Source organism: Danio rerio, chromosome 4 (genome assembly GCF_052040795.2).
Source record: "Danio rerio strain M-AB ecotype USA chromosome 4, GRCz13ab, whole genome shotgun sequence".
Taxonomy (NCBI): domain Eukaryota; kingdom Metazoa; phylum Chordata; class Actinopteri; order Cypriniformes; family Danionidae; genus Danio; species Danio rerio.
The window spans coordinates 67,762,722-67,785,000 of record NC_141024.2 but is presented as its reverse complement, the minus strand read 5'-3'; the positions used below and the strand labels follow the sequence as shown (position 1 = coordinate 67,785,000).

The 22,279-nt window shown below is 39.8% G+C and overlaps 3 protein-coding genes, 1 long non-coding RNA gene, 8 other non-coding genes and 1 pseudogene across 18 annotated transcripts in view; 10 read left to right on the top strand and 3 right to left on the bottom strand.

Annotated features, from left to right (window-relative positions):
• The window catches only part of LOC148682349 (uncharacterized), a 771,506-nt gene that overhangs the window by 156,778 nt on the left and 592,449 nt on the right, over positions 1-22,279 (bottom strand). The gene's annotated exons all lie outside the window — the stretch shown is intronic.
• The window catches only part of LOC147845236 (uncharacterized), a 934,973-nt gene that overhangs the window by 848,100 nt on the left and 64,594 nt on the right, over positions 1-22,279 (top strand). The gene's annotated exons all lie outside the window — the stretch shown is intronic.
• On the bottom strand, positions 11,645-11,763 carry LOC137490788 (5S ribosomal RNA; annotated as a pseudogene).
• Positions 13,686-13,767, bottom strand: trnas-gcu (transfer RNA serine (anticodon GCU)). The gene has a single exon. It is a non-coding gene; the product is annotated as a tRNA-Ser (tRNA).
• On the top strand, positions 15,558-15,629 carry trnah-gug (transfer RNA histidin (anticodon GUG)). The gene has a single exon. It is a non-coding gene; the product is annotated as a tRNA-His (tRNA).
• Positions 16,139-16,211, top strand: trnak-uuu (transfer RNA lysine (anticodon UUU)). The gene has a single exon. It is a non-coding gene; the product is annotated as a tRNA-Lys (tRNA).
• Positions 16,330-16,411, top strand: trnas-aga (transfer RNA serine (anticodon AGA)). Its single transcript has one exon. It is a non-coding gene; the product is annotated as a tRNA-Ser (tRNA).
• trnah-gug (transfer RNA histidin (anticodon GUG)) lies at positions 16,587-16,658 on the top strand. Its single transcript has one exon. It is a non-coding gene; the product is annotated as a tRNA-His (tRNA).
• trnas-aga (transfer RNA serine (anticodon AGA)) lies at positions 17,359-17,440 on the top strand. The gene has a single exon. It is a non-coding gene; the product is annotated as a tRNA-Ser (tRNA).
• Positions 17,618-17,689, top strand: trnah-gug (transfer RNA histidin (anticodon GUG)). Its single transcript has one exon. It is a non-coding gene; the product is annotated as a tRNA-His (tRNA).
• Positions 18,390-18,471, top strand: trnas-uga (transfer RNA serine (anticodon UGA)). Its single transcript has one exon. It is a non-coding gene; the product is annotated as a tRNA-Ser (tRNA).
• LOC147845238 (tripartite motif-containing protein 16-like) lies at positions 19,358-21,063 on the top strand. The gene has a single exon (XM_087250615.2). The coding sequence runs from the start codon at positions 19,394-19,396 to the stop codon at positions 19,940-19,942; it is 549 nt and encodes a 182-aa protein (XP_087106741.1). The 5' UTR covers positions 19,358-19,393; the 3' UTR covers positions 19,943-21,063.
• LOC137490983 (uncharacterized) overlaps positions 21,502-22,279 on the top strand; it is a 471,679-nt gene continuing 470,901 nt past the window's right edge. The window contains exon 1 of the mRNA XM_087250379.1: positions 21,502-21,614. The gene's annotated coding sequence lies outside the window, so the exon portion shown is untranslated. The remainder of the gene's footprint in view (positions 21,615-22,279) is intronic.

Here is a 22,279-nt window from a genome sequence, read left to right as displayed (position 1 = left end):
GAGCACCTACCTCTGCTACCCACAAATCAGGTAATCAGCTAGACCTTATTTACACACGACACTGCTTCGCTGATCAAACAATAGTAACTCCACTACAAATATCGGATCATTTCCTTCTGTCTCTCAACATCCACATTACTCCTGAGCCGCCACACACTCCAACACTGGTTACCTTTCGCAGAAACCTACGATCTCTCTCACCCAATAGACTATCCACCATTGTTTCAGACTCTCTTCCTCCATCTTGCAAACTCTCTGCACTTGATTCGAACAGTGCCACTGATACACTCTGCTCCACACTAGCATCATGTCTAGACCGATTATGTCCTCTTGCATCCAGGCCAGCCCGTGCCAGTCCTCCTGCACCCTGGCTCTCGGATGCTCTCCGTGAGCATCGCTCAAAACTTCGGGCTGCAGAGAGAATTTGGCGGAAAACTAAAAATCCTGCACAGCTCTTAACATACCAAACTCTTCTGTCCTCTTTCTCAGCTGAGGTTACTTCTGCAAAGCAGACATATTACCGTCTGAAAATCAACAATGCCACAAATCCTCGCCTACTTTTTAAAACATTTTCCTCCCTCCTCTATCCTCCTCCTCCACCCGCATCCTCCACACTTACTACTGATGACTTTGCTACATTCTTTTGCACCAAAACTGCAAAAATCAGTGCTCAATTTGCTGCACCTACAACAAACACGCAAGATACACCACCAACACCACACACACTCACCTCTTTTTCTCAGCTCTCTGAGTCGGAGGTGTCCAAACTCGTGCTATCTAGCCATGCAACCCCCTGTCCACTCGATCCCATTCCCTCTCATCTCTTGCAAGCCATCTCTCCTGCAGTCATACCGACTGACTCACATAATCAACACATCTCTTGACTCTGGTTTATTCCCCACTTCATTTAAGCAGACTAGGGTAACCCCACTGCTAAAGAAACCCAACCTGGACCATACGCTACTTGAAAACTATAGACCAGTATCCCTGCTTCCATTCTTGGCCAAGATTCTGGAGAAAGTAGTGTTCAATCAAGTCCTGGACTTTCTTACTCAAAACTATCTCATGGACAACAAGCAATCCGGCTTTAAGAAAGGCCACTCAACTGAGACTGCCCTGCTCTCGGTCGTGGAGGATCTCAGACTGGCTAAAGCAGTCTCAAAATCATCAGTCCTCATTTTGCTGGACTTGTCAGCTGCTTTTGACACTGTCAACCACCAGATCCTGCTATCTACCCTCGAGTCACTGGGCGTTGCGGGCACTGTTATACAATGGTTCAGATCTTACCTCTCTGACAGGTCATTCAGGGTGTCTTGGAGGGGAGAGGTGTCCAACCTACAGCATCTAAACACTGGGGTACCTCAAGGCTCTGTTCTTGGGCGACTTCTCTTCTCCATCTACACGTCATCTCTAGGACCAGTCATCCAGAGACATGGATTCTCCTACCACTGCTATGCTGAAGATACCCAGCTATTCCTCTCTTTTCATCCTGATGATCCCTCGCTTCCAGCTCGCATCTCAGCCTGCCTGTTGGATATTTCACACTGGATGAAAGATCATCATCTTCAGCTGAACCTCGCAAAAACGGAAATGCTTGTAGTTTCTGCCGACCCGACTCTAGACCATAACTATTTAATCCAGATGGATGGGGCAACCATTACTGCATCCAAAATGGTGAAAAGCCTTGGAGTAACGATTGATGACCAACTAAACTTCTCTGACCACATTTCCATAACTGCTCGATCGTGCAGATTCGCACTCTATAACATCAGAAAGATCTGACCCTACTTATCTGAACATGCAGCTCAACTCCTTGTTCAAGCTCTTGTTCTCTCCAAACTGGATTACTGCAACTCTCTACTAGCTGGGCTTCCAGCTAACTCTATCAAGCCTCTTCAACTGCTCCAGAACGCAGCAGCACGAGTGGTCTTCAATGAACCTAAACGTGCACATGTCACTCCGCTGCTCATCCGTTTGCACTGGCTGCCAGTTGCTGCTCGCATCAAATTCAAAGCTCTAATGTTTGCCTACAAAGTGACTTCTGGCCTTGCTCCTTATCTGCTCTCACTTCTGCAGATCTATGTGCCCTCCAGAAACATGCGTTCTGTGAATAAACGTCGCCTCGTGGTTCCATCCCAATGAGGGAAGAAATCACTTTCGCGAACGCTCACGCTCAATCTGCCCAGTTGGTGGAATGAACCCTAACTGCATCAGAACAGCAGAGTCACTCGCTATTTTCAAGAAACGACTAAAAACTCAACTATTTAGTCTCCACTTCACTTCCTAATCTGCAATTGCCTCTCTAGATATCACACTAACTGTACAAAAAAATTAATAAATAAATAAAATACTACTAATACTTTCCTTCTTACACTTTACAGACCTGAAACTTGCCTATAGCACTTATTCATTGTTGCTCTTATAGTTGTGTAAAATGCTTCCTTGTCCTCATTTGTAAGTCGCTTTGGATAAAAGCGTCTGCTAAATGACTAAATGTAAATGTAAGAGTCTCATGCTCTACCGACTGAGCTAGCCGGGCTGATGAGAAGCTCTTTCAAGAGCTAGACACCATTTTCAGTACCTATCAGTTAACAGCCAAACGCGCTAACCGATAGCGCCACAGAGACTTAGAGAAAGGTCACCTACAGTGGTAGAAAGGCGGAACTTTGTCTCAAAAGGTCTGCTATATGAACCCTAATGAAAGTTTGCTGAGAGAGAGAGGCAACAGAAATGCCCACCGTGGGGATCTAACCCAGGACTCTGAGATTAAGAGTCTCATGCTCTAACGACTGAGCTAGCCGGGTGGATGAGGAGCTTTTTCAAGAGCTAGACACCATTTACAATAATACCTTGCCTACCCGTGAGAATATTCTGCTAAATCCTTATTTCATCTTGTAACGCTGGACAGAATGTGGCCCAGGATCTATGTCCAGTGCACGTGTTAGCATTTGCAAGGCAGCAAAATGCCTAATTCGTCCCTGGGTGGGCTTGAACCACCAACCTTTCAGTTAACAGCCGAACACGCTAACCGATTGCGCCACAGAGACTTAGCAGGAGGTCACCTACAATGGTAGAAAGGCGGAACTTTGTTTCAAAAGGTCTGCTATAGGAACCCTAATGAAAGTTTGCTGAGAGAAAGAGGCAACAGAAATGCCCAACGTGGGGCTCGAACCCACGACCCTGAGATTAAGGGTCTCATGCTCTACTGACTGAACTAGCCGACCTGATGAGCAGCCCTTTCAAGAACTAGGCACCGTTTACAGTAATACCTTCCCTACCCGTGACAATCTTCTGCTAAATCCTGATTTCATCTTGTAACGCTGGACAGAATGTGGCCCTGGATATATGCCCAGTGCACGTGTTAGCAGTTGCAAGGCAGCAAAATGCAGAATTCGTCTCTGGGTAGGCTTGAACCTCACACCTTTCAGTTAATAGCCGAACGCACTAACCGATTGCGCCACAGAGACTTAGTAACTGGTCACCTTCAGTGGTAGATAGGCGGAACTTTGTTTCAAAAGGTCGAATTTGGCAAAGTAACAGAAACGCCCAACGTGGGGCTCGAACCCACGACCCTGAGATTAAGGGTCTCATGCTCTACGGACTGAACTAGCTGAGCTAATGAGGAGCTCTTTCTAGAACTAGACACCGTTTACAGTAATACCTTCCCTACCCATGACAATCTTCTGCTAAATCCTGATTTCATCTTGTAACGCTGGACAGAATGTGGCCCTGGATATATGCCCAGTGTACGTGTTAGCAGTTGCAAGGCAGCAAAATGCCTAATTCATCCCTGGGTGGGCTTGAACCACCAACCTCTCAGTTAACAGTCAAACGCGCTTACCTATTGCGCCACAGACACTTAGTAAGAGGTCACCTACAGTGGTAGATAGGCGGAACTTTGTTTCAAAAGGTCTGCTACATGAACCCTAATGAAAGTTTGCTGAGAGAGAGGCAACAGAAATGCCCAACGTGGGGATCTAACCCAGGACTCTGAGATTAAGAGTCTCATGCTCTAACGACTGAGCTAGCCGGGTGGATGAGGAGCTTTTTCAAGAGCTAGACACCGTTTACAGTAATACCTTCCCTACATAGACTTAGGGAAAGGTCACCTACAGTGGTAGAAGGCGTAACTTTGTCTCAAAAGGTCTGCTATATGAACCCTAATGTAAGTTTGCTGAGAGAGAGAGAGAAAAGTAACAGAAATGCCCAACATGGGGCTCGAACCCAGGACTCTGAGATTAAGAGTCTCATGCTCTACTGTTGGAATATCTTGCCAATTCCATGCGTGTTCAATAAGAAAAGGTCTGGAGAGGGTTTTCTTCAATGCTAAAAATATTAGTAATTTATTAGATACAAATGAATAATTCGATGACAGAGCTCTGGGTTACGTTACCCCAATGCAATACAAGAATTACATTCAAGATGTTTGCAACTAACATACATTTCCTGACTCCAGCATATATACACAACTGACCATAACAGGTGGAGTTTTGGTTTAACGTCACTTATCAGTCATTCTGCAGTCCCTTGGCCCTTTGTAACCCCTGGACATTACTTCCTCTTTCTGCAACCTTTCTCTGCATACCAGAACTGAACACTTCCGTGCATCTTTAATATATTTCACACTTCTACAAGCATCATGACAACTTGTGACATGTCTAGACTATAGTTCTGGAACAAACATAAATTTATTCTTATTCTGCTTTTTCCACTTGTCAGCAGTTCTTCTAAAAAGTATGCAGCACAGTAAAAAAGAGGAAGTTTGTCTGGTCAAGATGTTTTATAATACAATAGAAAAGATTGATTAATCTGTTGTTAGTCTAAACATTTTCCTAATAAAAAAAACACAAAAGTAATAAAAATAAATTCATTTTCTCCAACAATTCCCCTTTTCTGCTCCTCTCTGGAGCAGACAAAAACAAAAACAGATAATCAAATCCCCACAAAAATGTCCCATTGTCATTACTGCAGGCCTTTGCCTAAATCTTTGTTTTACCTCTTATTCAAAACAATCGTTAACATCATAGTGCTCATTCATTATGTTAGATGATGCCTATAACCCCTTTCAACTAAATTTCTTTAACTTTTTTAGATTCAGTTTATAATTTCTACACTCTTGGTTCTCCTCTTCAGTGGTGCAGTCTCTTCCCTCTTGAAGTCACTCCGATATCTTCTTTTAATAAGGATTTTATTTGCTATATTTAGGCTTATTACTCCCAGCACTCTTATTAACTTCCAATTAACCAATCATTAAAATTTTCCATTCTTATACACTTTATTAATAAAGGTATTTTTTTTCTTCTTCTTCCCCAACAAAATTAGAATAAGAATGACAATAATAAAAATGTAAACAAAATTTAAAAACTCCAACATAAAAAATAAAAATCTGATTAAAATGAAATCCACACCCATAAAGATATGCTCTAATAAAAAATCCCACTGTATAATTACGATCAAAGATTAACACCTGTGAAAACACATGTGATTGGAATTAGAAATTCACTAATACAAAATTATAATCCCCATGAATAGTTCAAACTGAATTTCAACATTTTAAATTTATTACAGCACAAAAATTACAATTGAGATTTAGGATGAAAAATCAACAACTTCAAAGTAGGATTCAACTCAACAATTATTGAAATGAAAGATTCAGAACTTAATCGTACTTAATCGAACTTAAACAATGTTATTAAACTAACAACTCAAACTCGTCATCAAATGATTAAAACCAAAATTCAAACATATTTAAACTAGATTCCTTTTTTTTTTTTCCTCAATGTCTTAAAATGGGAAAATCAAAAACACAACAATGTGATTAAAATAAAATAAAAATCTTAAGAATCTCTTCAAATAAAAGGTTCAAAAACCACAATGGCTTAAAATAAAAATCTTAAAGTGTCTTTAAATGAAAGATTTAAAAACAACAATGGCTCTTCAAAAATGTGTTCAAATAAAAGAATCTTAAAATCCTCTTCAAATAAAAGAATCTTAAACTCATAATGATGTGTTTAAAATAAAATAATCTTAAAATGTCTTGAAATAAAAGATTACGAAAAAACCATACAAATGTTTTAAAATAAAAGATAAAAAGCATAAAAATTTCTTAAACTAAAATATAATAAAAAAACATAAAGAATGTCTTCTCATAAAAGATAAAAAAAATTCTGTCTAAAATAAAAGAATAAAAATAATAAAAAAAAACTTTTAAAAAAACTAACGTGTGTAAAATAAAATAATTTTAAAATGTAATTATTTATTTAATTTTTCCTAAATTTTCTCCAATCTAATTTGTCCAATTAATTCATTCATTCATTCATTTTCTTTAAGGCTTAGTTCCTTTATTAATCTGGGGCCACCACAGTGGAATGAATCGGCAACTTATTCATCATATGTTTTACACAGCGTATGCCCTTCTAGCTGTAACCCATCTCTGGGAAACGTCCATACACACTTAATCACACACTTTCTGTCAGATTGTCATCTGCTAGTAAATCAGTCTTATTTTCTCTTTCTATTCTAGAATTTAATGTGGTTTTCGGTTCCCCTTTTTGTGTTGGCCTGTATCTAATATACAGTTGGCCTCATGCATTGGTGTTGCAGCGTGTTCAGCTCCCACACCAATACATGCTTACACACTCCAATTAGTCAGATATCCCCTTTTGGTGTTTTATCCCCCTTTCGGCCTGGGCCTAGCTCCAGGCCGTTTTACACCTCTATATTGACTGTCAAGTTAATCCGGCCAGCCTCACACCTTCAGCAACCTGTTTAAAAAAAATCGGGAAAAGGTTGTTAATTTGTCATTATATTATCTCTACATAACGCCTGTTTCACACCGCAAGCGTCAGCGACGCGTGAGCAGAGGGTGAGCAGCGCGTGTGTTTTCGGTGTCCATGTTAACAGATTAGAGCTTTCATAACGCACGCAGCAGCAGCGCGTCAGAGCGAGGCATGAGCTTTGTTTTATGTTCACTCGAGTTATTCCTACCGGGAGCTGTTTGCACTGTGAATCTGACAACATGAAAATAAGTAAAAGAATGGCATGCATTGGTTACTTTTGTCCGTCTCATCATCTGCACGAGCATGAATTAACAAGCTGTTATTCTGCCGCTGGACATCACTGAAACGGAGAAAGTAACACTAGTTTGATCATGTATAAATATCTTTATAACTATATTGTATAAATATGATTATAACTAGGTCTACAGCAACCTGATAATCAAAAAAACAAATGACATGATATCACAGGCGATTGTCTTCTGACTGTAGATGCTTCTCTAATAAGTTTGCTTAAAAAGCATACAGTACTATTTGATCTATAAAATGTGTAAAATAAACATTTGCAGGTTAAAGAAACAGCATAGAATGAAGTTGTCGTGAGTCTTGGTGCAGATGAAAAGTTTAAAAAGTGTATTTGTATATAGAGAGACATGTGTAACTAGATAGAATAGACAGAGATAGGTTGATCTCTGCAGCACACTGTAAAAAATTGCTGTTAAAAAACGGTCAGATTCTACGGTAAAATAATGTTTTTTCACTAAAACAGTAATATTCTGTTAAAAACAGTGCTTTCTGGGTAACATTTTTGTTTTCGAGAAAGTAACCAACTGCAGAAAACTGTGAGCTAACAGAGTTCAGATTCGATGTTTTGAAGTCTGTGTTTGAAATCACACTTTGTGTCCTTGTTCACTATTTCATACACTAGTTAACTAATATAGTTCACCTGACAGTTTTAATGAACACTAATGAGTGAATTCAGACACTGATGAACACCTGCTGTTAATAATTACAATTACTGAAGAAAATAAACAAGAAACACAAACAGTGACTTGAGTTACAACATTAAATAAAATCAAATAAAATAAAACAGCTTCAGTCTCAGCAGAGGATCATTAAACAACTCCACAAACAACAGCAGACACACACTTATTACTGACTGATTTGACTTCCATACTATTCTCATTGAGATCCAACAGAAATTAAGGTGTTTTTTGTGTCACCGTAATGGAGTGAGGGGCTGGTTTAGTTGGGCTCTTCACCCTTGAACTTATTAATTTAGACTCTCCAATTACTATAATAAAGAGTAAACAAAATGCTTGTACTATAGCAATCAAGTTGGAAAGTCAATAAATAGAGAAATCTATTTGTCTGAAATTGGTTCTGATAAATGTTATGTTATACATATGGAAGAAGGGTCTCATGCAATAGATTTTATGCTTAGTTGCAGGTATTAATTTAATTAATGAGAAGTGGAAACAGAAAATATACCTCCGTAATTACTTTACAGTTAAGAAATAACATACAAAAACAGTTCAGTTATGACAAATACACACTCAGACCTCATGAATCTGACCTTGTATCTCAACAATGGTAACATCTCAAATGTTTCATGCTGCAATGCATGCTGGGAGTGGCACGGTACAAATATCCCAGCATGCACTGCGGTATAAATAAATGTTGTATAATGGTCTAACAGTTTTCTTTATTTGTGTTTGATTCTGCTTTTGTTTATGTTTAGACTTTCAGTTGCCTGTTTGTGAGTTAAACTGTTAATTTTGTTAGTTGTCACCACTATTGAGGTTCATATGCTGATTATTGATGTCTCTTTGAGTGCTATTTACACCATAGAGCAGTGTTATTGTCCAAGATATTTTTAAAAACTTCCAGCAATCATTGCCATATATAGACATATAATGTAAAACAATAGATTTCACATTGAATAGGAGCAGTAAATTTTATTATACTAAATGAGAACAGACTCTGCCATTTAATAGCAACATGAACATCACCAGATCTTATTTAGGTTTTTGGCTGACTTGCCACAACAAAGGAGCTTTTTAAACAAAGTTCTCAACAATAGCAGCAGCCAAGATATATTAATGTTAAATATGACAGGGCTAAGAGCCCAACTAAAGCAAACTCTGTTCTCCATGATGGTGACGTAAAACTTTCACTTTTTCTCAAGAAGAACTTTAGTCGATGTTATACAAAAATACATGTATTAAGTAATAAGTGTAGCTGGTGATGATGTTTGTAGAGTTGTTTAATCATCCGCTGATCATTTAAATGATTTAATCATTTGTTGTTCTTCAGGTTATTTCATTATAAAGCTGTGACTAAAGTTTTGTATGTTCTGTTCTTGTTTTTTCCCTTCAGTATTTCTTCATTTGTTCATTGTTAATCCTCAATTATCATTTAATTAGTCAGTTAATTAATGAATTTACTTCAGCTTTGCTACATGTTTCTTGAACACTCAGTAGTGTGGACACTTCAATTAAAACTGAAGTATATGCTCTGGGGTTTAAAGGGTTAAAGGTGTGAGAGGTAAAAACACAGTGTAAAAATGTATTTTAACAGTAATATACTGTTAATTTACACAACGGAAGTAGACTGTAAAAAAACAGTAGATTGCTGGCAACCACAGCTGCCAGTAGATTACTGTTAAATCAAGGAAAAAAATGTATTTTACTGTAAAACCTGAAGCTAATTTTTTCTGTCTGTCACCGTTGTGGAGGAGAGTAGAGCCAGTGTATGAGTTAAAGATGAACAATGAACTGCTGATGTTATTCTGCATGTTTCTCTATTTAAAGATAGCGGCTGTTTAGTTGCTGATGCAGTCAGAATCTCTCTGTTGTGAAAAATAAGACATTAGAGTTAAACCGAACTTTTCTAATTCATTAAAATAAGTTATCGTTATAAGTATGCTTCTAAGCATGTATAGCACATTACTTCATAAACTCATTCAGCAGTTGACCAAGTTGAGGCAGTTGCTTTCAGTGAGCAAAATGAGTTCACTTGAGTATTGTGTATATCAGTGTAGTCCATGTATTTTTACAGCAACATACTGTAAAATAACAGTACATTGCTGGCAACTGCAGCTGCCAGTATTTTACTGTTTTTTAACGGGACAATTTTTAACAGTGCAGCTGCCGAAGAGCTGAAACATCATGATTCACATAACTTTTGAAAATACGCATAATAAAACATGTGCATAACTGAGTAGGTTAAACTTTTATTTGATTAGAAAAGATGCGCATGAACTACGAAGGAAACACTTAACAAATTACAGTATGTACATTAAAAAAAGGTTTGTTAGAGATGATGATGAAAATGTGTGTGAATGGACAAACCAGCAGACTGAGGACACTGCAGAACATCTTAAATATTGTTTTAGTCAATCTAAAATGCCTTAACTGTTTCAGTATTATTGTATATTATTAATTACCTCAGAGCGTCTGGAGCATGTCAAGATCTCCGTGTCTCATGGCTTCAAACGGCCCCACGTGTTCATTGTGTGTCAGCATTGTCTTCTGAGGTGCAAGTACAATTATTAAATAAACAATTATTGCCGCAGCTTCTTCTACCACAGTAAATTCTGTTTTTACTGTTGATATTTGGCGCAAGTTAATCAGAAAGTGACGATTGTGTTCTCTTTGACTTGTTGGATGAAAACGCTGCTTTATTCGCATCTTTTAGGTGTTATTCCAGTTTTGCACAAATTTATGTAATATATTTGGATGGAAACTTAGATATTGCCTACATTTTTGTCACACACAGAACAAAGTCACGTACGAGAATGGCTTGTTCTTTTTTCATAAATAATTAGCTTAACCTTTGACATGTACTGTTACTAGATTAATGGGATTACTATTCTTTCTAAAAAGTATTTTTAGTACTGCATACCTTCTAAATGTTATCAACCTCTATCACTTGATCAATAAAAAGGCAGACACAAGTGCACTGTTAAATCTATTAAAACTGATAAACGTGTATAAAAGTTTAGAAACATTTTATAAACGTCACACATTACATTACTCATTTTATTATACTTAAATATTTAAATACTTTAAATTAAAAATTATGCATTAACTTGAGCAGCTGTTTTCCCAGGCTAACTGTCTTTGTTTCACTGATGGTTGCTTCTTTTTAAATATATACGCTCATATTTGCTATAACTTTGCATGAGCAGATCAAGTTCAGCTGAAGAAAGAAATGGTGATCTCTTTTTTTAAGATGTTGCCATGGTCACTCGTAATATCTGCGCTCCATTGATAATGTCTTTTTATAGTCACAGTGTGCGCGCTTAACTCTGAGTTGGGTTTTCTCAAAGTTGATTGATCAACTCAGATCAGCTATTCTGAAACCAAAAAGTTTTTAATCTCTCTGTAAATCAACTCAGAGTTCAAGTTTAAACTCCAAGTTGTTTGAAACTCCTTACTGAAACAGGCCCCAGGTAAGGAAGTGAATGCCACTTGTATTTGTTTTGTTTTAGTTCAGAATAGAATTCTTTTTATGTTTCTAGCGAGGTAAGGGGCTTGCTTATGAGTTAGAATTGTTTTGTTATATTAATTTCTTTGATTTGGCTTCACTAGCGTCCCCTTACTCTTAAGTTGACCTAATTTTGTTTGATACTTTGTTTAATTTATTACTTTATTATTGTAAATATTTTTTCTTATTGTATATATATTTGGGCATTATTCTGATTTCACTTTTTTGTACATTAAATCACTTTTGTTGGCAGTTTTGTTGTTTGTGTCTTTTACTTTCACCCATCATCTTGTAACAGTACCACACCTTTTAAATGTTATTACTTTTACCCTAGACTAACATCAAAGAGGTTGTAACACAAATGAAGGACTTTGAAAAGCTTACAGCACCTGGTATTGCCAGGCGGTCTACCATACAAGTACTAACCAGGCCCGACCCTGCTTTACTTCCGAGTTCAGATGAGATTTGGCATTGCCAGGGTGGTATGGCCATAAGCAAGAGAGGCTGTCAAGAGTTGGCTATTTAAAACAGGCGCAGCACCAGGGACCGAGCGCAGCTCAGCTGGCATCGACACAGCACAGACAGAAACAATGCCCTCAAGGCAAGAAAAAATAATGGCAGCGGAGCTGTGGCACAGGGAAGTGTATCAGCTGCCAAATGAAAGACTTCGAAAAGCTTACAGCACCTGGTATTCCCAGGCGGTCTCCCATCCAAGTGTAACAGTTGTACTATATTTATTTATTATTGGACCAGACAATAAAACCAGAAGTTTACAAGGTAAGTAAAAGGAGGTGGGGTTGAAACTGAGCAATAACCAAAGACAAACTGAATGTTTTAAATACAAAAATAGTTTTACTTTAGATTGTATGAATTTTTTCCTTTTCGTATTTGTCTTAGTAAACAATACTTACATCAGTAACATAACTATCTATACACAACCCCAGGGTGCACTCACTTTACAATTATTTTAAATCAAACAAAAATCACAATAAATGAATTCAAGTGAAAACAAAAGAAACCATAAAATAACACAAATAAATCAGAGTCGTTGTTCACTCTAAAATTGGTGAAATCAGTTCAATTCAGATAAAGTTCTGTTTTTTCCCTCCAAGAAAATCAGTCCTTAGAGCTGTATTAAAAAATCGCAGTCCAATAAAGGAATTAACTTTTTGGCAAATTCTTACTTTATCCGGTGAAATGAGGATAAATTGAAATGTTTACTTCACAATTTTCCAGGTCGACGTAGGAGGCTCGCCATCAATACAAGGAATCCAGTGAAACTGGGAAAATGTCCTCAGAAAAAAACCTGGCCTGATCACAGACCAGAATTCATAAATAAGTTTAATATGTTCAAAATAATTTCAAAAACATACAAAATATACAACACTTGGAACAAATAAAACACATACACACACATGTATACCATAAAATGAGCTAATATAATGGCATACCTGTCAAATTCGCGATGTCTACATCACTCTATGGTCTTCTCACACACACGCGATTGCAAAATGGCGTGAGCGCACAGTAAACGCAATGCAACATGCAGTCTGACTTCAACACACTCTTAAACACACTAAATAACAACTATTTTGCAGGTACAACTTGATTTAGTACAAGTACAATCACTTTTAAACTGTTTGGGAATCATAACATACTGTATTTTAATCTTTTTGTTCAAGTTTGCTCCTCTATTAATCTTCCAACCGGTCTCGTCTCTGCTCTCTCTCTCTCTGTGGCAAGGGGCGGAGCTAACAACCCGCTCTTACGATTGGTTGTTACTTTACCTCAAACTACATTTGTATACATGAATTTTATTTCGTTTATCATATTTATAAAGACTTGTAAATATAATAATAATATGATTATACTGCTCTAAATAATATTATAAATAATTAATTAACTATTTTACTAGGGTTACATATGTTTCTGCAACTATTGTCGGTAAGATGACTTTCAGTTTTGCCATATGAACGACAGAGCATAAGAACGACAAGAATGGGATTCGATGGACTCGGCCACCTCGTTATGTATGTACTCACTTTCCGGATATGGGCTGGACTATAGGATTTCTGTATGTATTTGCTGCTATTTACGGTAAAGATGACGTTAAATTTTGCAACAACATCCTTCAAAACGATAAGAGCGTGCGAGTAAAACACCTTCCACGGAAGCACCGGCCTCTTTCAAACGCCAGAGCATTTGAACGACAAGGATGGGATTCGATGGACCCTTCCACCTCGTCATGTTTGTACTCACTTTCATGATGGGGGCTGCAATCTGACATTTCTGTATGTATTTGGTGCTATTTTCGGTAAAGATGACGTTAAATTTTGCAACAACATCCTTCAAAACGTTAAAAGAGTGAAAGTACTTCTACAGAAACACCATGATCTCTCGAATGACAGAACATATGAGCGACAAGGATGGGATTCGAACCCACGCTTGCAGAGCACAATGGATTAGCAGTCCATCGCCTTAACCACTCGGCCACCTCGTCACATACTTTCCCTCTTCTCTGGTGGAGGCTGGACTGTGGCACATAATTGTAAATGTATGTTTCTGCAACTATTTTCGGTAAGATGACTTTCAGTTTTGCCATATGAACGACAGATCAAATGAACGACAAAAATGGGATTCGATGGACTCGGCCACCCCGTCGTGTATGTTCTCACTTTCCTGTTGGGGGCTGGACTACGGCATTTCTGTATATATTGGCTGCTGTTTTTGGTAAAGATGACGTTAAATTTTGCAACAACATCCTTCAAAACGCTAAAAGAGTGAGAGTGAAAGTACTTCTACAGAAACACCATGATCTCTCGAATGACAGAACATATGAGCGACGAGGATGGGATTCAGACACACGTGTGCAAAGCACAATGGACTAGCAGTCCATTGCCTTAACCACTCTGCCAACTCATCTCGCTTACACCTTTTTCTCTGGTGGAGGCCGGACTGTGCCACATATTTGTAAATGTATGTTTCTGCAACTATTTTCAGTAAGATGACTTTCAGTTTTGCCATATGAACGACAAGAATGGGATTCGATGGACTCGGCCACCTCGTCATGTATATATTCCCTTTCCTGATGGGGGCTGCACTATAGCATTTCTGTATGTATTTGCAGCTCTTTTCGGTAAAGATGACATGAATTTTTGCAACAACATTCTTTAAAACGATAAGAGCGTGCGAGTAAAACACCTTTCACAAAAGCACCGGCCTCTTTCAAACGCCAAAGCATTTGAACGACAAGGATGGGATTCGATGGACTTGGCCACTTCGTAATAAAATTTTGCAACAACATCCTTCAAAACGCTAAAAGAGTGAGAGTAAAACAGGTTCCACAGAAGCACCAGGCTCTCTCGAATGCCAGGACTTATTAGCGACGAGGATGGGATTTAAAGAGCACAATGGATTAGCAATGCCAGCTGCTGAAGGATTGTCCATCAATATTTCACAAATGTTGAAGATGAGAGCCAATCGGAGCGATTCGCTCCAACATTGTTGCCAATCATGTTGCAGCGCCTGAACATTTGCAGCCTTTTTTTAAAATTGCAGCAGTCATCAATTGTTTGCATTTCCATTGTTTCTTGGGAATAGCGTTGTGCTGGTAGGAGGAGAAAAACAACAGTGTGTTCTCACTGAAGAGAAAGGGGCATATCACATGGAGGAACATACCACAAGAGAGCCACAGTGGCTGTCCCGTAGCTCGCTGTGATCGTATAGTGGTTATTACTCTGTGTTGTAGCCGCAGCAACCCCGGTTCGAATCGGGATCACGGCAGGTTTTTCAAGATGGTATTGGATTTGCACTCTGTGTTGCCATTTGTAATCTCCAGCCACCTTTTAGTGCAGGCTGTGCTAACATCTGACTTTTAATCTAAGGGTTGAGGGTTCAAGACCCTGTTTGGGTGTGTAAGGCTCATTTTGTGGAGCCACAGCTTTTGCCGTTGAGCTATCGCTTGATGAAAGTTTCATCTGGATGCACAATACATGTACTACACATCAAGACATGGCAGCTCAGGCAGTCTTGTAGTCATGGCTGAGTGGTTAAGGCGATCGACTTGAGATATGTTGGGGAATTCTCCCGCAGGTTCGAATCCTGCCGACTACGTCCTCCCCCTTTTTAAAATTGCAGCAGTCGTCAATTGTTTGCATTTCCATTGTTTCTTGGGAAAAGCGTTGTGCTGGTAGTAGGAGAAAAACAACAGAGTGTTCTCACTGAAGAGAAAGGGGCTTATCACACGGAGGAACATACCACACATAGGTCACAACGGCTGTTTCATAGCTCGCCGTGATCGTATAGTGGTTAGTACTCTGCGTTGTGGCCGCAGCAACCCCGGTTCGAATCCGGGTCACGGCAGGTTTTTCAAGGTGACATTGGTGTCGCACTCTGTGTTGCCATCCGTTATCTCCAGCCTTCTTTTAGTGCAGGCTGTGCTAACGGCACGTCCTGAATGTTTACGTTTCCTAAAGTGTGGAAGACTAGGGATATGATATAAGAGAAATAGGATCTTTGATGCCAGCATGCTGTGTAGATAAGTACTGATCAAGTCACGCTTCTAAGGCATGGAAGGAATCTTTTCAATTGTTGAGTGTCCATTCATTGCCACAACAGCAGAAAGACTATCTGCAGTTATCATTGATCTATTTAATGTCTCCTACATGACATGAAGTCCAAACTATTGTGTTGTACTGATGTCTACACCTACAAAAACCATAAACCCAACCTCAAAGTAACCTGTCGTGTTTTAGCAACCTCCACACCAACCATAAGCTTAAAACCCCATCTCACGGTAAACTTTAGTGTACTGTAAAGGTCTGCGCCGACCACAACCCAAACCTTGCCTACTTGTAAATTACTGTTGTGGAGCCCGGATAGCTCAGTCGGTAGAGCATCAGACTTTTAATCTGAGGGTCCAGGGTTCAAGTCCCTGTTCGGGCGTGTGATGCTCATTTTGTGGAGCCACAGCTTTTGCCGTTGAGCTATCGCTTGATGAAATTTTCATCTGGATGCACAATATGTGTACTAGGCATAAAGAAATGGCAGTACAGGCAGTCTTGTAGTCGTGGCCTAGTGGTTAAGGCGATGGACTAGAAATCCATTGGGGTCTCCCCGCGCAGGTTCGAATCCTGCCGACTACGTCCTCCCCCTTTTTAAAATTGCAGCAGTCGTCAATTGTTTGCATTTCCATTGTTTCTTGGGAAAAGCGTTGTGCTGGTAGGAGGAGAAAAACAACAGTCTTCTCACTGAAGAGAAAGGGGCTTATCACAGGCAGGAACATACCACACATAGGTCACAACGGCTGTTTCATAGCTCGCCGTGATCGTATAGTGGTTAGTACTCTGCGTTGTGGCCGCAGCAACCCCGGTTCGAATCCGGGTCACGGCAGGTTTTTCAAGGTGACATTGGTGTCGCACTCTGTGTTGCCATCCGTTATCTCCAGCCTTCTTTTAGTGCAGGCTGTGCTAACGGCACGTCCTGAATGTTTACGTTTCCTGAAGTGTGGAAGACTAGGGATATGATATAAGAGAAATAGGATCTTTGATGCCAGCATGCTGTGTAGATAAGTACTGATCAAGTCACGCTTCTAAGGCATGGAAGGAATCTTTTCAATTGTTGAGTGTCCATTCATTGCCACAACAGCAGAAAGACATTCTGCAGTTATCATTGATCTATTTAATGTCTCCTACATGACATGAAGTCCAAACTATTGTGTTGTACTGATGTCTACACCTACAAAAACCATAAACCCAACCTCAAAGTAACCTGTCGTGTTTTAGCAACCTCCACACCAACCATAAGCTTAAAACCCCATCTCACGGTAAACTTTAGTGTACTGTAAAGGTCTGCGCCGACCACAACCCAAACCTTGCCTACTTGTAATTTACTGTTGTGGAGCCCGGATAGCTCAGTCGGTGGAGCATCAGACTTTTAATCTGAGGGTCCAGGGTTCAAGTCCCTGTTCGGGCGTGTGACGCTCATTTTGTGGAGCCACAGCTTTTGCCGTTGAGCTATCGCTTGATGAAATTTTCATCTGGATGTACAATATGTGTACTAGGCATAAAGAAATGGCAGTAGAGGCAGTCTTGTAGTCGTGGCCGAGTGGTTAAGGCGATGGACTAGAAATCCATTGGGGTCTCCCCGCGCAGGTTTGAATCCTGCCGACTACGTCCTCCCTCTTTTTAAAATTGCAGCAGTCGTCAATTGTTTGCATTTCCATTGTTTCTTGGGAAAAGCGTTGTGCTGGTAGGAGGAGAAAAACAACAGAGTCTTCTCACTGAAGAGAAAGGGGCTTATCACAGGGAGGAACATACCACACATAGGTCACAACGGCTGTTTCATAGCTCGCCGTGATTGTATAGTGGTTAGTACTCTGCGTTGTGGCCGCAGCAACCCCGGTTCGAATCCGGGTCACGGCAGGTTTTTCAAGGTGACATTGGTGTCGCACTCTGTGTTGCCATCCGTTATCTCCAGCCTTCTTTTAGTGCAGGCTGTGCTAACGGCACGTCCTGAATGTTTACGTTTCCTGAAGTGTGGAAGACTAGGGATATGATATAAGAGAAATAGGATCTTTGATGCCAGCATGCTGTGTAGATAAGTACTGATCAAGTCACGCTTCTAAGGCATGGAAGGAATCTTTTCAATTGTTGAGTGTCCATTCATTGCCACAACAGCAGAAAGACATTCTGCAGTTATCATTGATCTATTTAATGTCAACTACATGACATGAAGTCCAAACTATTGTGTTGTACTGATGTCTACACCTACAAAAACCATAAACCCAACCTCAAAGTAACCTGTCATGTTTTAGCAACCTCCACACCAACCATAAGCTTAAAACCCCATCTCACGGTAAACTTTAGTGTACTGTAAAGGTCTGCGCCGACCACAACCCAAACCTTGCCTACTTGTAATTTATTGTTGTGGAGCCCGGATAGCTCAGTCGGTGGAGCATCAGACTTTTAATCTGAGGGTCCAGGGTTCAAGTCCCTGTTCGGGCGTGTGACGCTCATTTTGTGGAGCCACAGCTTTTGCCGTTGAGCTATCGCTTGATGAAAGTTTCATCTGGATGCACAATATGTGTACTAGGCATAAAGAAATGGCAGTACAGGTAGTCTTGTAGTCGTGGCCGAGTGGTTAAGCCGATGGACTTGAAATCCATTGGGGTCTCCCCGCGCAGGTTCGAATCCTGCCGACTATGTCTTCCCTGTGTTTAAAATTGCAGCAGTCATCAATTGTTTGCATTTCCATTGTTTCTTTGGAAAAGCGTTGTGCTGGTAGGAGGGGAAAAACAACAGAGTGTTCTCACTGAAGAGAAAGGGGCTTATCACAGGGAGGAACATACCACACATAGGTCACAACGGTTGTTTCATGGCTCGCCGTGATTGTATAGTGGTTAGAACTCTGCGTTGTGGCTGCAGCAACCCTGGTTCGAATCCAGGTCACGGCAGGTTTTTCAAGGTGACATTGGTGTCGCACTCTGTGTTGCCATCCGTTATCTCCAGCCTTCTTTTAGTGCAGGCTGTGCTAATGGCACGTCCTGAATGTTTACGTTTCCTAAAGTGTGGAAGACTAGGGATATGATATAAGAGAAATAGGATCTTTGATGCCAGCATGCTGTGTAGATAAGTACTGATCAAGTCACGCTTCTAAGGCATAGAAGGAATCTTTTCAATTGTTGAGTGTCCATTCATTGCCACAACAGCAGAAAGACTATCTGCAGTTATCATTGATCTATTTAATGTCTCCTACATGACATGAAGTCCAAACTATTGTGTTGTACTGATGTCTACTTTGTTTACTTTTGATCTACTGATGGATCATGGAGGAGAGACGAGGATTACAGCAGGACCACGCAAATGTAGGACTACACACACACACACACACACACACACACACACTCTCTCAAACACACACACACACACACACACCCATGCATACGATCACACAATTAGACACGCACGCACACACACACTTTCTCTCACACTCACACACACACACACACACACAGAGCAGTGAACACATGCGTACACACACACACACCCTCTCTCTCTTTCTTATACAATCAGACAGACAAACTCTCTCTCTCTCTCACACACACACACACACAGCTGTGGTTGTAAATGTGTGTGTGCTTGTGTTCAGATGTCTGTTTCCTCACTCTGGATCCAAACACAGCACACACTCAACTCATTCTGTCTGAGGAGAACAGAGAGGTGAAGAGTGTGAGAGAGAAACAGCCGTATCCTGATCATCCAGACAGATTTGATTATCCTCAGGTGTTGTGCAGAGAGAGTGTGTGTGGACGCTGTTACTGGGAGATTGACTGCAGTGGAGATGATTATGGTGTGTGTATATCAGTGTCATATAAGAGCATCAGGAGGAAGGGAAGAGGTGATGAGTGTTGGTTTGGACGTAATGCTCAGTCCTGGAGTTTGATCTGCTTTTCCTCCAGTTTCTCATTCATACACAATCACACACGCACTGATCTCCCAGTAAAGCCGCTCAGCAGGAGAATAGGAGTGTTTGTGGATCACAGTGCAGGAACTCTGATCTTCTACAACATCTATAGTGACACAATGAGCCTCATCCACTCAGTCCAGACCACATTCACTGAGCCGCTCTGCCCTGGGTTTGGGCTTTATCCTGGATCATCAGTGAAACTGAGCTGAAGACTGACGAGAGATTTACCCAGAATCCTCTGCAGGAGCAGTCAGCAGCAGTGTGTGTGTGTGTGAGAGAGAGAGAGAAAGTGTGTGCGCGTCTGTGTGTGTGAGCGTGTGTGTGCGCATGTGTGTGTGTGTGTGTGTGTGCGTGAGCGTGCATGTGTTCACTGCTCTGTGTGTGTAGTGTGAGAGTGTCTAAGTTTGTGTTTGTGAGAGAGAGTTTGTATTTGTGTGTGTGTGTGCACGACAGACAGTGTGTGTGTCCATGTGCATGTGTGTGTGTGTGTGTGAGAGAAAGTCTGTTTGTGTGTGTGTGCGTGCGTGTGTGTCTCAGTCTTCATCAGTGTCATCATTGGTGTTGATGAAGTGTCCTCCAGGATGCTGCTGTGTTCAGATCAGCTCATTCTTGTCTACAGATTGATCTTCTTCATTGTTTCTCTGTTGTTTGAGCACAAATAATAAAAGTCAATGTCAAATCCACTGCTGATATTAGAATGTGATGATGAACATGGAAATGTCTGAATCCTGTCTTAATCTCTGTCAAAGATTGAATCAACTGTACAGAAATCCAGCAGCACAATGACGTATTGGATTGACTAAAGTAGAAAAACACACAAATAAAGGCTTCTGCTCCATCAAGACCAACACAGAGACACTGAGGAGGAGCTTCTGAACACAGACCAGACGCTCTCTCAATCACAACACACACAGCACACACACATTCAGCACGTCGGTGGACACATCTGCACATTCAGCCACAGCTACACACTCCACACACACACACACACATCTCTGTGTGTATTCTAGTTCAGGTCAGTTATGGTGTCACTGTACATGGAGTCAGTCTACAGCTAAAGTTCTCTACAGTTGTATAGCCACGGGATTTAATGTGTTTATTTTATTCTCTACAGATATATTTCCTATGACTAAAGTTTGTCTATATTTTATTTCTTATTTCATTCAGTAGTTTATTTCTCATCTATAATCTTGTTGTCTTTAAGGTCATGGCTGGTCGTATAAGCATTTCACTGGATATTGTCGTGTGTATGAGTTTGTATTTGATAAAGAAAACTGAATTTTAATGTAAAGTTAAATGAGATATTGAATAAAACAACATTTCAGCTGAAGTTTTATTTAGTCTTATTTTCTCTTGATTTTTCATCTTTATTAACACTTGATGTGATTCTCCCTTTTATATTCACTGGGCTCAGCTAATGTTGTGTCTAACAGTAATATTCTGTGCTAGTTTCAGCATCCTGATCATCTTAAGTTGCTTGTTATATCAGTTCCAGTACTGACTGATCTAATGTGGGTCTTATTGTAAAGTGTCCTGTAGAATATATGAACTAACACAGAGATCTGTTAGTGCTGTATTCATATATAGACCCATAATGTTATCTATATTCTTATTTTATAGCTCCAATACTCATTTGTTTTCTTAAAACTTTTTCTAAATCTTCCTTCAAAACACTCGAGCTCAGAGAAGCTGCACAGATATCTTCAGCTCCAGTGGTTTGGGTTGTCTCGAGGAAACGCCCACAGACAATCTCATGAATATTCATGTCAGTGGAGCCAGTAATATTTCAGGATATACCTGTAGATCACACAGGTGTATTTTAGTGAAGTGAAAGAAAGAGCTCACATCGTGTTCCAGCTGCACAAGAGCGTCTGTACTTCTGCATGTGAGTTTAACACTTCTACATTACGCTGATGTGTGGAGATGATGAAGGGTTTATATGTGTATAAGCGTGTTAATAAGACGAGGCTGAATCCAGCTTCTTATTCGCAGCTTCTTATTGACACTATGCGGTCCACCTTAAAAACCGCGACGCTTCCGTTTTTCAGCTTTTTATTCGCGCTCATCTTAGGGACCGTGTTTATTTATTTATGAAAAATGCTAAATGAAACTGATATAAGATAGAAAACGGGCTGCAAGCATGACATCTAATTGCATCATTGATTAATTATTGACAGTGCAATCATTTGAGTACAGTATATTTCTGTTTTTTTCCAGAAATAGTCCTTTATGAAGACTTCACATGACCCACCTATGAATAGACAGTGCCTGCCTCTGCAAGGATTTCAGATACAAAATAATTGTTTTATTAATTCAATTGTAAAAGTTAATACATATGTTTTATCTGCAAATATTACAATTTGTATTAGACACCCACGCCTGTAAATGCAATTCTAGTTTTGTTAAACCTATTGTTTCAAAGAACAGACAATGCACTTTTTATACACATTTTTATATACCTTATACAAATAAATGTGAATTGAACTGAATGAGCTATTGCATAATTAATTACTGTACCGTGTTGTCTCTAATATTACACAACAGGC

Excerpts from the sequence above, each read along its gene's own strand:
- LOC147845238 (XM_087250615.2), top strand. The coding sequence starts at position 19,394 with ATGTGTGTGTGCTTGTGTTCAGATGTCTGTTTCCTCACTCTGGATCCA.